At 36.5% G+C, this 14,312-nt stretch overlaps 1 protein-coding gene across 1 annotated transcript in view; it reads left to right on the top strand.

Moving 5' to 3' along the window:
• Nucleotides 1–4,297: 4,297 nt before the first annotated feature.
• The window catches only part of CCDC178 (coiled-coil domain containing 178), a 164,047-nt gene continuing 154,032 nt past the window's right edge, over nucleotides 4,298–14,312 (top strand). Inside the window, exon 1 of the mRNA XM_042869483.1 lies at nucleotides 4,298–4,442. Within this exon, the coding sequence (XP_042725417.1) occupies nucleotides 4,298–4,442 (145 nt within the window). The remainder of the gene's footprint in view (nucleotides 4,443–14,312) is intronic.

Here is a 14,312-nt window from a genome sequence, read left to right as displayed (position 1 = left end):
TTTTATTTGTTTCTTCTTTCAAATAAATAATTCAGATAACGTATAACATTTCTGTAACTCAGGAATGAAAGTCAATACTATTCGTAGTGCTGTTGACATGTCGTCTAGTTATTTATGGAATAATTATGGCCATATTTAGAGATGCCTATTCCTTACATTTCTGATCTGTCCTCCTCCCATACATCTTGACAATGTTGTTGTAATTCATGTATATTGTACAGACTGAATATATTTGAAGACAGACAATTCAATCCAGACAAATACATTAAAAATATAACACAGCTGTTTGGAGCTCTAGTTCTCCATGGGAATTTAACAGTAGACATTTTGTTAGCAGTGAAGGAAATCTGCAATTCTACCCTTTATTCCTAATCCAGGAGACCATGAATGATCATTTGTACTGCATCGTTTTTCTAAATCTGCTTAAACCTCTGAAGAATTCAATTGATATAAATATGAAGTGCTTTATTTCAAGAAGAGGCTGGTAGGCAGTACATTATATGTACTTGAAAATAGTTTCTTAACAGCTTAATTTAAACATCTAGCCTTACTTATTACAGTTTTCTCAGATTTTAATTTTCTCAGTTACAAGAACTACCCGAACGTAGGAATTTATTTCCTTGTTAGTTTTTAATAATTCTTTTTAAGACTGTATGTTGCAAGAGCTTAAATCTTAAATAACCCCAATGTCAAAAAGAGAGAAAACATTTCCAACAGCGAAAAAGGACTCTGAAGTTATGTTGGTACAAATTTAAGAATGGGGATTAAAGCTCAAAGAAATCAGTGGGATTTTTGCCATTGAATTGCCAAGATTTTCCAGCCTTCCACCTTATCACCTTGGTATGTTGATTTTACACCTCCTGTTTAAATTAACATTTCCATAGTACATGGCTGTTATTCCATGAGGTTCAGTATTTCCTAGGGCAGCAATATCAACGAGCAAAGAGCACAACTAGTGGAAGTCAACGCATGTAATTTATAAACCTACCTGCGTGTTGTGATTCATTATCCTCTAAAAACATTTCCATCAGAAGCGACACGGCCATTCACTTTCTGAAAACAGCTCATTTTCAAATTTTCATTAGAAATTAACAGATTTTTCATGTTCTCTGAACTGAGTAACTGAAAATATCATTAAAATACCACTATTGAGCTTATTGAGAGTGATAATTAACATAAGATCTTCTGTTTAAAGTGACAGCTTTCTTTAGGACACCATTCAAAATTTATTTAAACTAGTTCAAAATTAGATATTAATCACGAAATTACTATTTCTTAATAGCACTCTAGAAAAATGCAAATCAGATGCAGAAAAAGATTGGCATGTTTAATTTTTTTTTTTTTTTTTGTAGTACTCATTTTCTTTCATCATAAATGAACACTGGATTACTTTCATTAACAAAAATATTTCATAAACATGAGTGCATTTAAAATCCTTGGCTACTGCTTAAAAATATCTTTTCACAGTTACCTCATTATTGCCAGAATTGAGAAAATAATCTTTCTCTGGGTGTTGATCAAAAATTAAGCCCATAAAAAACATATATAAAATAATCAGAGATAGGTTAGTGTGAAAATTACATACTATTTGGTAAACAGAATAGTGAGTAATGAAGTGTTACAATGGGTGTTTTTGACTAATTTTATTTTAATTATTTAACTTAATTTTCTATGGTGGGAATTGTTGTTTCTATTTGTTAATCTCTAGTTAGATATTTTTCTTGTAGAAAGTCACAGAAGAAAATACCTGATTTGGGAGGATGCTCTTTGTTTGAATGTAGCAATACATAAAGATTACAGAAAAATCTCAGTGTGTCAAATATATAAATATATAAACTTCCTATATCAATGAATGCTTTTGATTATTTCCATATACATAACAACTTTAAAAATTACCACTGAAAGCACTATTATGGGAATGCTTCCTCTTTCTAGAAACAGGCTGCAGTGCAAATGTTATTAATAAACTGTGAGTCCCCAAATGAAGATGAAGGTAATGTATTTCCTCACTGAATACTCACGTGACCAACAAAACGTTATTCTGTGTAGATTTTGGTTTTCTAAAATGCAAAGTCATTACAGAAGAGCTCTTCGTAGAAATGAAAGGATAGATTGGAATATTTGGTGCTTTCTGAAAATACCATATTAGTGTTGAAGCAAAAGAAGTCTGCACTATCAGCAGGAAACTATTGCCTTCAGTGAGAGGGGAGAGAGAAGAGAAGAAAAAAAAAAAGAAAAAGAAAAAAGCAAGCATTTCAGTTTAATACTTTAATATCATTTCACTACAAACATGAACATTGCATTTGGAAATTCTGATTCAGAATGAATTCTCTTCCTCCATTTGCATTTTATATAAAAAAAAAACTAAACCACAGCTGCATCTACTTTCTCGTTTTATTTCAGATAACTTCTTCATCAGCCAGGCATTGCATGTTGAGACTCTGCTGTGTTCCCTGTAGATTGAATCCCTTTGGGTTCTCGTTTATTCTCCAGCAAAGTAGGTAAAAATCTAGATGATAAAATAGTGAATCTTCATTTAATTAAAATTCTAGGTAGAGCACTATAAAGCTTCTGGGAAGATTTTTTTTTCTCGAGATATGAGCAGTGTTAGCGCTTTCTGTGAGTTTTAAATATTGTATCAGTTAGTTCTATTTTACTCAATTTGTAACAGCCTTTACTTAATCTCTTTTTTGCCACAGTATTTTTAAAATCAAAGCTCCTGGGAGGATCTTGCTATAGAGCCTTTTTACCCAGAAAAGTAATTTTGTTTGAAATAGGGGGGTGTTAGAAATTGTAACTGTGGTATATCCAGGTGTAAGTGCAAAAGATTAAGTGCTTTTTTAATTACTGTATAGAAAGGAATTTTTTTTGTTGTTGTAAATACAGTGAGCTATTTTTGACAAGTCTGCGTGGCTTCATTTTTCCCTTTAAAGCAGACATACGCAGTTACTTAGGAAAGTATTTAGTAAGTGTCGCAAGTATTAGAAGCAATGAGCAGTGATAGTAAGGTAGTAGTTTACATGCTGGCACAGACTGATATGGTTAGGGAATGCATTTTTTCCTGTTTCTTTTTCTTTTTTTTTTTTTTTTTTCATATACTTCCAAGCCATTTAGATAGTCAGTGAAATCACTCATGAGCATAGCAGACAAAATAAATCAAAGAAAACTCTGCTCTACCATGTGATGAAACCATTTAGAATGCTTTCTTTGTGCTGTTATTTAGCTCTGTGTTCTCACCAGATACTGTACCATGAAAATATACTGCAAATAGAAAAACAATTTTGTTCAATAATGTGGTGATAATGAGGTGACATAAGAATGCTACTTTCTCCAGCCAAAATATTATCAAACCCTAGGCATTTATGAATTATGTGAGATGTTAATGAAACTTAAAGTTCATAAAATTTGTAACAAAAATCACTGGAATTCAGGAAAAAAAGCATCTCTATATTAGATTCTTTCCAAGTTTCCCTATGAGGCCATTCTTAATAAGATTTCAAACTCTTAAGTATAATTAAGGGCATAAGAGCATTGCTTCTGTGTGTACACAAGTCACTGTCAGTACTCATGATTTAAGGCTTTGAATTATGTCAGAAACATGCTGATAGTTAGAAAACAATGCACTCTAAGAGATTTAATCTGCTTCTTTTTTGAAAGCCAATCAAAATTAAGTAATATTGAGACCTTAGGCCTTTTGTGACAGAAGTTTGGAATGGCAGTTCAAACAGGGGAAATGTGGTTTGGGGTATATCAATTGCAGTCTGAAAAAAAATGAAGAATGTTATGAGAGCCATTACTCTTTTTATCCTTCTTTCAAGCATTTTCCCCAAGTTTCATTTAAGCTATATAAGAAATAGTTGAAAAAATCATTGCTTTCTGTATATTAGGGATGTAAGAGAGAATTATTGGCAAGACATCAGCTTCTAGGCCGCTTCCGAGTTGGTAAACGTTTCTGGTTGCCAACAATGTACTTTGGGAGATGTTTGCATTGGCTGTTTTTCTCATTGTTATGTTTATTGTAAATTCTACAGGAAATCTGAAAAAAAAAGCATCTCATGTTTACACCACTGCTTTCTGCTGCTGTTTATTATTATGTTGTGTATAAACATAGTTTCCATCTATATCTGGAAAGACTATCACAGTGCACAGTCATGCACTGTTTCTCAGTTGTGAAACAAGTATGAAAGGGTATGGATGCTTTTCTGTATTTATTTGAATAGTGTCTTAGGTTAAAAAAAATGATTTAAAGAATATGTGTTTTGTTTTTTTTCTCTTCTCTGTGGGGCTGTTTTTGAACATGGAGTGCATGTATGTTAATTCACATGCTGGTAGAGTTGTGGAAGGTTTCTTTGCCCTCAGTGGGCATTGGATGCGATTTAGCATGAAGATTCACAATATTATGTTGCTGGAAAGTCAGAATTTTGAAAAGACAAGTCATGACAGTGAGTCAGTGAAATAGCAACTGGTATTGCTTTTGCTGACGGATAATTTCTAGTTCGGACTGCTTATAATCATTTATCAATGTGCATATGTCTATATTACAAGTCAAATCAAAGAAACACAGATCCATGTGTTAGTAGTTCTTATACACACATATATATTTCTTGCAAAAAATGCAAAGATACTAATTCTCATCAGGCTTAAATAAATGTTTCGTTTTCACTTATTTTCCTAAAATTAACTTTTATGTCATTTCCAGGTCTAGGATTCAGGATTTTCCAATCTATGATGTATCTTTAAATGAGCATAAAGTCAACTAAAATTTTACAAACAATATCATTTTCGTGCCATGCAGTGATGTATTTCCATATCTATTATTAATGCCTTGGTTGCTACTGTCTTTTTTAAATTACTTTGTATTATGCCTGTAGCATGTGTTTGTGTGCATTATCTTCACATGCCTCATCTTGTTCTCCTGCTCTGATCTGAGTGGGGAACTTCTTTATTTAAAATCAAGACAGCAGCTTCTGGGTTATTAACAACTCTGTCACAAGAATTTGCATCTGCTATTCTACTGTGGTGGTAAGACAATGTCTGTCTCACTGTATCCTGTATTTTGATAACAGATATGATCTCTATCAGTTTTTCCACACAAGCTAACTAGACTCAAATGAGTGAATCTATTTCTTTAGTGGCAGTTTCTTTTAAGCTTACAGGACTCAAAAGCACTTACATAAAAAGAGATATACGAGCATCACACAGAATTCCGGTCACTGTTAGATAACACAACAGAGATCACATTGATGTACATAGGGATGCTGACCCTGCAGAAATGTTCCTGTTGGTCACAGTACTTGTAATTCAGCATGTGGAAAGTTGTGCCTTTGCAAGAGGTCATGATAACTTTCTTGTGCAGGAGTATTAGTTTAGGCAGCCAAGACATTTTTAAGTACATGTGGCTTTTCAGCATTGTCATAACCACAGCCTGTTCTAAAGAGTTGCATGAGTAATTGAGTATTTGCTTTCACAGCCAAAGTGAAAAATGTGTGTGGTGGAAATGAGTCATAAGAACCAAATTGTGGCTTTTCACAGTTAATATGAAGGAATTTTTATGCAAGTTAAAAATTCTGTTTGTTCTGTAGTGTTTTTATTTTCAGGCATTAGAAAGAAAAGACAAGCATACAGACACATACGTGTATATACACCTACGTATACACAGCCTTCCAGTACCTAAAGGAGACCTACAGGAAATTTAAGGAGGGACTTTTTAGAAGGACATGTAGTGACGGGACAATAAGAAATGGTTTTAAACTGAAAGAGAGTAGATTTAGACTAGATATCAGGAAGAAATTCTTTACTGTGAGGGTGGTGAGATGCTGGAACAGGTTGACCAGAGAGGCTATGGACGCCCCCTCCCTGGAAGCACTCAAGGCCAGGCTGTGTGGGGCTTTGAGCAAGCTGGTCTAGAGGGAGGTGTCTCTACCCTGCTATAGCAGGGGGATTGGAGCTAGGTGATCTTAAAGGTCTCTTCCAATCCAAACCATTCTATAATTACATGATTCGAGGATATGTACCAAGCTACTTCTATCCAGTAAGCTGGTACTGGATCAGCCAACCCAGATGCAATTATCTAATGTTTCCTTCTATTTTGAGGAGCTCAAATTCGCATTTTCAATCCCATGAAGATACCTTTAAAATCTGTGCCTTACCAAAACTGACAGAAATCCTTCAGCATTTCACTTACAATTACTGAATGGTTAAGGTTGACCTCTGGAGGCCACCTCTGGTCCACCCCTCCTGCTCAAGTAGGGCTCCTAGAAGTAGTTGAGACCACAGTAGAAAATATGGGAAATTTGTAATTTGCTGGAAAATCCCCTCCCTCCTGTTTTGATTTTACGATCTTCTCTGTTGCTACTAAGCAAAGATCTGAAGTAGCTTATTTTGATGGCATTTGACTAGTATTTCAGCTATTGATGTAATAATTACAGCACATTTAGAACACTGACAAACACATTTGATAGAACAGCCACGAGATTCCATTAAGAATTCTGAACAAAAAATCTTTTGCATCCCTCCACAAACTTTTATAACGCACTGTTGCTGTTAAGTGTGTATTCCAATGACGTGTCTGCTTTTGGCCATTATTTGTATTTTGCCCTGAAGTGTAATTTCAGCAACTGGCAATGGGGCAATGGCAGTTTGTTTTGCAGTACACTTCATCTTCTCCTATCCTGCCTACTTCAGGATGAGCTATAAGTGTGGTACAACAAGAGATTAAACACTCTTCCAACATGCTAGCTATTCCTCAAAGTTGTGCAATGGGCAACTTACTATGTTAATTATATTTAACTTTGTACTGCTTGATTTGTCGAAAGCAGATGATATGAAATGGATCTGGATCATGGATTCTATTTTCTCACATAAGACATCACTGTATTATTAACATTCTGCATAAAGGCTGAAAATGTAAAACCACCCTAGAAGGCAACCTCAGGGTCTAGTTTTGTTCTAAAAATGTGCTTAATGAAACAGCTCACTGCTAAACAAGTAGACTTTCTCCTTGTATCTGCTAAGACATTTGTAACACGTAATATCTTGGAAAGGGGCTTCATCTTTATATATCCCTGCTAGCACTGCAGGGTGACTTGGACTATCTCGTTTTGGCAACATGCTAGCAACTTGTGTTAAGTTATAGTCAGTTATGTTTTCTATATAGGTAATTAAATACACAACTTGCATAGCTAATAGGATTTAATAGTAATTAATTATGAAAGAAAGAAATTAAGAAGGGAATAAATGTTTTCATGTTACTATAATCCTAGTTCAAAGCAGTTTGAGCAATTGAGACAAGGCACCTCCATTCCATTCCTTTGGGTATAGCACAGGAAAGATGTTGTTTGGTGCAAACTCAGGAGCTGAGTTTTTGAGACTGGTGCATTTAGGTACCTCATTCTGAAGGAAAGCATTGGGCTAACTTCCCAGTCTCCAGTTAGGTGTAGAAATGCTGTTGTAGACACAGATCTAATGCCTCTTTTGACACGGCCAAACATCTCTGCAATAATTATTCTTTTGTCTTCTCTTTTAATGGAAAAGATACACAGTGCTAGGTTTGCTTTTTTAACTTAACTTTGCTAGTCATAAATGTACAAAATTCTCATGTACACTGCAGAAGATTAAAGAAGTGGGACCTGAATTTCAGTATTGCAAAATCAACATTCAGTTCTGAGGTGTAAGCAGCTTATCATTTAACTACATTCTGCTGCAGCACATGCAGGCTGGAATAAATGGCATGGTACCAATGGTACCAATTTTTCAAATTCTCCTGTTTCTGCAATACATACCATGAAATCATCAGCCCTTCCTTTATGGGTTGATTTAGTACATGTTTTACTGACAGTAAAAAAAGAAAAATAATAGCAGTTGTAGGCAGTGGGACAAGCCTGCAGAAGAGTAAAATAATCTATTTTAGAGTATGGTGAGGTGTTTGTTTTTTTTTTTTTTTCAGCCTTCTTTATTGTCTTATTTTATGTTCTGTGGATTATAAAATAAACAAAATCTCGAAACTGTGGCATGTAGTAATATTCAGGATTTTTCTAGCTGTATTAAAATCCTGATTGTTATTTATTGAGGGTGAAAGGATATAAGAGAGATGCAAACATGTTCACTGGACACTCTATCACACTAATTAGTAGCTGATGATCTGCGTGGGTGTTTATGTTCATGTTACATATGTCTATAATTTCCTAATTCTAAATCCTAAAAATGTGATGTGAGTTACTTATAAGTAAAACATTACATACTTAGTCCTGCTTCTTTTGAACAACATTGATGCTACTTTTGAAGGCATGCAGCTGTAAGAAAAATCTTTGTGTTATTCTAATATTAAAAAAAAAAACCCACACCAGGAAATACTTTCTATGAGATTAATGAATATATTAATACACTCTTGAAGCTTTATTCCCATTTATGAATAAATTATGGACCTAACTACAAAGACATTCAACTTTTGGGTAAATCTAGTTTTTCCTAACGCAATCTAAATTTTTCAAATATGTTAGATAGCTGACAGCTATCTAAATGATTTTTTTTCTATATTTGTTTAGAAAATATATTTGTTTCTGTATTTGTTAGGAAATTCTGCAACTAAGGATGACCACAGCAGTCTTATGGTAACTTATGGTAACAATCAAAAGATGAGATGTGTTCTTTGTCTCACAATAGCTACCAAGATCGATAACTACTCCATAAGATCAAACACATTAACATGGAAACTTGTCATAAATCTGTGATTTGAAAGAGCTCCCTTCACCACTTCAAAAGTGGTTTTCTCTCTCCTTGGAAAAGCCTAGAAGATGGCAGAAATTGTGTACTGTCAAATAAGTAGTGATAAATCTCAATATGAGAAATGTGTGCAATAACCATGGTGGTCAGGGGCTTGGATTTAGCCTGAAAAACAAAAAAGTACATTTTCTCCGTCTTCAGACTTGATACATAATTATCACAAGGTTAAAATTGTGATTTCAAAGCCCATTGATATCTAGGAACGTGGTATTTCTTCTCCTTCTTCATGACTTCCTAGAGTACCGAAGAGTTTCATTTTGTTATAGTTCTCTATCAAAGGGTATCTGTTTTGAGGTATCTATTTAAATGCAATATCAGCAGAGAGTTAAGGGTAGTTTTGAAGTCCCCTAGCATAACAATGCTCTTAATCCCTCTCACTGGATGAATCACAGCACCTCAGACTGTGCTGTGGCTGGCAGTGTCCTCTGGGTTCATCAGGGACACCAGAGCAGGAGCCCAGGCTCACATCCAGGCAGCTGCTGAAGGTCTCTGAGGAGCAGAGCCCACACACAGCCTGTGGGCAGCCTGTGCCAGCGCTCTGTCACCTGTACAGCACAGAAGTGCTCCTGGTGCTCTGAGGGAACATCCTGTGTTCCAGGTTGTGCTCACTTCCTCTTATCCTGGCACTGGGCATCACAGAAAAGAGCCTGGCTCTGTCCTCTTTGCACCCTCCCTTCAGATACTGATCCATATTGCTGAGATCTTCCCTAAGCCCTTTCTTCCATAGGCTGAACAGCCCCACCTCTCAGCCTCCCCTCACACGAGAGGGGCTCCAGGCCCTCTGTCAAATTTGTTGCCCTGTGTTGGACTCTCCCCACTATGTCGGGGTCTCCCTTGTGCTGGGGACAGAGGTGCAACTGGACAAAGTGTTCACCAGTGCAGAGTAGATGGCAAGGATCGCTGCTCTCTACTTGCCGACAGCACTCCTTATTTCCCCAGCTTAATTTTATGCTCCAACTTTAAAATAGGGGGGAAGTGCAGAAAGCTGAGCTTTTACTTACTGCTGTTACACAAGTAGCGTTAATGATCAGGACTGCTGAGGAGTCTGGAGCACAAGCGTTTCTAGGAGCGGCTGAAGGAACCGGGATTGTTCAGCCTGGAGGAGGCTCAGGGGACACCTAATCCTCTCAGAACGGAGGCCTACGCCGGCTCCCGCTGCCAGGGGAACGGCCAAACGGCCGCCGGCAGCTCCTCACCACCCACCGCCCGGCGGAGCCGTGAGTAGCGGGAGGCGGCGCTGCCCCGGCTGTGGGGGAGAGCCGGGGGAAAGTGTGGGGCCCTGGCTGCTTGTCTGCGTCGGGAGGAGCGCTGTTGTAGCGCTGTGGCTATAACGAATACACTGTGCTTTCTGATAAGCGGCTTAAACAGGGTTCTCAGCTTTCTGTTTCAAATACTGTTGTTACAGGAGTCATTTCTGAAGAGGAGTCGGAGATTAAAGTGTAGGGTTTTTGCCCTTTGGAGTTTATGGCGATTATTCTCTGGTAGTTTTGTCCTCTCTTTAGAAAACAGCATGTGTAAGGTAGAAAACGTGGAAGGAGTTGTTGTGAAAGTTGTACCAGTGTTCGGTTACTTTCCGAAAGCTCAGGGGTTACTCTGAAGATAGTTTGAAAGCAGTGTGGAAAGGAGGAGCAGCCATTATTGCAGTGTTGCTAACTGGTCTCTCATTCCCATCTGTCTTGTTATTTCTTTGGGAAAATAATTAACGAGGAATAGGGGAATTCGTGGCAGGTTTAGCGAACATGCCTTAGCTCATAGTGCTGTGAAGTTCTGGTCACATTCCAGTTGTGGGAACCTGGGTGAATACTGAAGAAATATGTATCAAACATCTTGAAGTGTCAGCTGTCACAGAATCGTAGAATTGCTCAGGTTGGAAATAGACCTTAAAGATCATCAAGTCCAACCACAACCTAACCATACATACTACCCTAACAACCCTCTGCAAAATCGTGTCCCTGAGCACCACATCCAAATGGTTTTTAAGCATGTTCAGGGATGGTGACTCAATCACCTCCCTGGGGAGCCTATTCCAGTGCATAATAACCCATTCTGTAAAGAAGTGTTTCCTGATATCCAACCTAAACTTCCCCTGGCGCAACTTGAGGCCATTTCTCCTCATCCTATCAGTTTCACATTTCACCAGAATTTCCCTATCAACAGTCCTTTCTTGCAAGTTCTTCCCCATTGGTCATACTGAGATGTTGTTTGGACGTTGAAAGGCTGGTCGTGATCCCAACTGAAAATCCAGTATGTGATCATGTTGGTTAGGGAACTAGGCTATACTTTCAGATTGCCCTGCTTGTGAAATGTGCTATGCTTGCTAACACAATGAAATACTTTTTGAATATGCTTTTGGGAACTTAGGGATCTGCTGAGGTTGTGGAGGTGTTTGGTCTGCAGCCTTTTAAGGTTGCTCCTCATGGAATTGCAGCCTCTTTCTTTAGTGAGACAGTGCCAGTGTTAAATACAGAAATCAATTTTGGATTGCACATAAAACAGAGAACTTTCTTATTCCTCTTTTAGTACTTGCTGCAGTTTTGGATGAAATTATCTTTTGGAGAATTGTGATCCACACAAAAGTTAATACTGCAGTATTTGGCCCCAAATATGTTGTATCATCTGTTAAAATTCCTTACAAGTTTTAGTGAAATTGATTTAAATGACAGTGAAATTATTTTTCCTGGTATTTTCAAGATGCGTACTGAACGATTATGCTTGGTGTTAAAAGAGAGTTTGGAGTAGAAATAGATATTAAATGATTAAGAATGATCATTACTTGTAAAGCGATAAAAATCTCATAAGGTAAAGAAGTCTGGTTATCCATTCCAGCTTTCTGTGGATTTCCTGAATTGGCACTGCAGTCTGGTTTCCTGTATCTTTTCATCTTCACCTTTCACCTTCACAGCAAGGCAAGAAACAATGAGAACCTAAGAAAATTGAAATTGCTGAGACCCTCCTGTTTGAGTTCAAGGGACTTGATACACAACACTTGTGCCACTAACTGTAGTGAGGTAGTGCATTACAGTAAATCTCCTAGTCCTAGGCTAGCTTCACCCATGTAGAAAGAAGGACCTTCTATTGGCATAGTTCATCTCACGTTAAGGAAAGGCAACAAGCATTATGCCATTCTGTGCATGTGGATAGGAAATGAAATTCTCTGCCTAGAGAAAAAAAAAAAAAAAAAAAAAGAAAAGGTATTTACATGAACTTTGATCTGTGTGCACTCTGTGAACTGTTACATATTTGAGAACATAACTGTGGTAAAGGAATTTAAAGACAGAATGAAAAACTAGCAAAAAAAACAAAAAACAACCAAAAAGCCTCTTCCACGTTCTTTTTGCTCAAATATGTAATAAAATCTCATCATGCTTTTTTTTTTTTTTTAATATTTAATTCATTTTACTCTGTATTTTTAGCTTTGTCTGAAAATTTAAGTTAAATTACTGAATCGTAGAGCACAAGCAAGGAGTAAAGTTAACGGTCACATTTCATGGGTAAAAAGATTTACGATTCAGGATGTGTCACTCTGGAAGGTAGATAATAAGGAAGCATGAGCTTGAGAAAACAGCAGTTCCATTCAGCTTCAGGGTACTGTTGATTCTTTAGGTATCAGTCTTCTCTTTTTTTTTTTTTTTGTCATGTAAAACTTTGACTGGGATCTGTCATCTTCTAAGGGTGTCTTGCAGAACCAGAACAGAAATGTGCTCTTAATGTAGCTCTATTGAAATGTGTATGTTAGCCTTTCCTTTTGAATGTTTATAAAACAGCCGCCTGAAAATGTATAATTAAAAATAATGTTCTATTTTATTTTTAACAAGATTTTCTATTAAATTTATTTTTTAAACAAGGCAGCATCAAGAATTAATTAGCTGCTCAGATCTGAGCAGTGCCACGAAACACATCTTGCTCCATCTGAACAAAGGAATGTTTTTATGGTTACTCAGCACTTGGTCTGGAGCTTGGCAAGATCTCTTTATGCTAGAAAATGCACAGATGCAATTTCATGTCTTTTAGCAGTGTGTTATGTTCGTTTTTCTTAAATTTTAAATAGACTGTGTGAGCCTGCCAAATTTTCAACACATTTTTTCCTAATCTTTCCAACTAAACTACTTATATAATATACATAGTAGCTAAAATTACCACTTAGCTGCAAGTTCCTCCTAAACATAAAAGAATAAAGTACGTACAATTTGATGGAAAATCAAATCAAGATGGATGCATCATTTTAAATGCTTATTTCTTCTTCTTTTTTTTTTAATTTTAAAGATTTATTTTTTAAAACAGTATGGCATTGTCCTGCTAGGAACACACCGTATGTTACTGATGGCACTGGGAAACAATGGAGGCGATCTGAGAAGCTGCACTGCAGGGGCTTGCCACATGCTCCCACTGGGACACAGTGCCTTGCTGAGAAGAGGTGCAAGAACTGTTCAATGTTCAGGATCATTTGCAATTTGAGATGGACTGGAGAAGTCAGAGAATAGGGTGTAAATAAGTAAAAACAAGTATGAAGTGCTATGTTCTGTGCGCATTATTTATATTTAGTAGAAGAAAATTCTAGGTAAGGTAGTAGAAGATCCATAGCTTATAGTGTGAAACACAAAAACCAGTATCCTGTTGTGACAGAACCGAGAGTAACTCCAGGATATGAAACCAAAAGCATTGTGTAATACTTCTTCTTAGCGCTGAGGCATCAGCTGGAAAGCCACATCCTCTTCAGGACACATGTGGAAGGACCTGGACCAGCTGAAAAACATGTGGAAGAAAGCAACAGAAAAGCAATAAAAATATAAAGGTAGAGGGGTTAGAAGAATTTTATCTATTTAGCATATAACAGGGAAGAGAAAGCTTCTCAAATGTTAAATAAATTGTTTACAAGATGAAAGGAATCATTTTCTGTGTCCATAGAGATACAGCAAGATTACATTATACTTTAGGAAAGCTGACTAATGGTGAAAATAGTTGAGTTCGGTTTAACTTTGCAGAGATTCTTTATAAAAACTGTCAATATGAGATTTTAAAGCAGGTTCAACAACATTTGTTAGAAATGGTTTGGATTTAGTTGAAACTGCCCTGGATCTTTCAGTTAATTGAGGTATTATTTTGCAAATGAAATCTGTCTTCACATTCTACTATGCTCCAAAAAATAAAAGAAGTTTCTACTTAGTTTTACCCCCTTCTGTTTGTTGTGGAATTTTGTAAGTGCTTAATTAAATGCACAATTTCCTTTTTTCAATTTACAGATCCTCTGTCATTTTGTCCTTATGTTGTCCCATTCCAGTTTTAGTTCTGTGTCTCATCTATCCTCTTTTTCTTTTCCCTTTAGATTTGTCATTTATTCTTCGTTATGTTCTGAACTTTTCAATAATTACCTTTCCATACTTCGTAATAAGTTTTTCAGCTTTGCCTTGCAAATGCCCTTCATACCTGTGAATTCCCTCTCACCCACTATACTTCAGCATTGCCAGCATGCTCATGCTTGTCTCTTTTTTTTTGGTCTCTTTTTTTTGGTCTCTTTTTTTTGGTCTCTTTTT

This window comes from Lagopus leucura, unplaced genomic scaffold (genome assembly GCF_019238085.1).
Source record: "Lagopus leucura isolate 7727_CA_CO unplaced genomic scaffold, USGS_WTPT01 Super-Scaffold_100002, whole genome shotgun sequence".
Taxonomy (NCBI): domain Eukaryota; kingdom Metazoa; phylum Chordata; class Aves; order Galliformes; family Phasianidae; genus Lagopus; species Lagopus leucura.
Note: the sequence above shows the minus strand (reverse complement) of the source record. Positions and strands in the feature narration are given on the sequence as shown.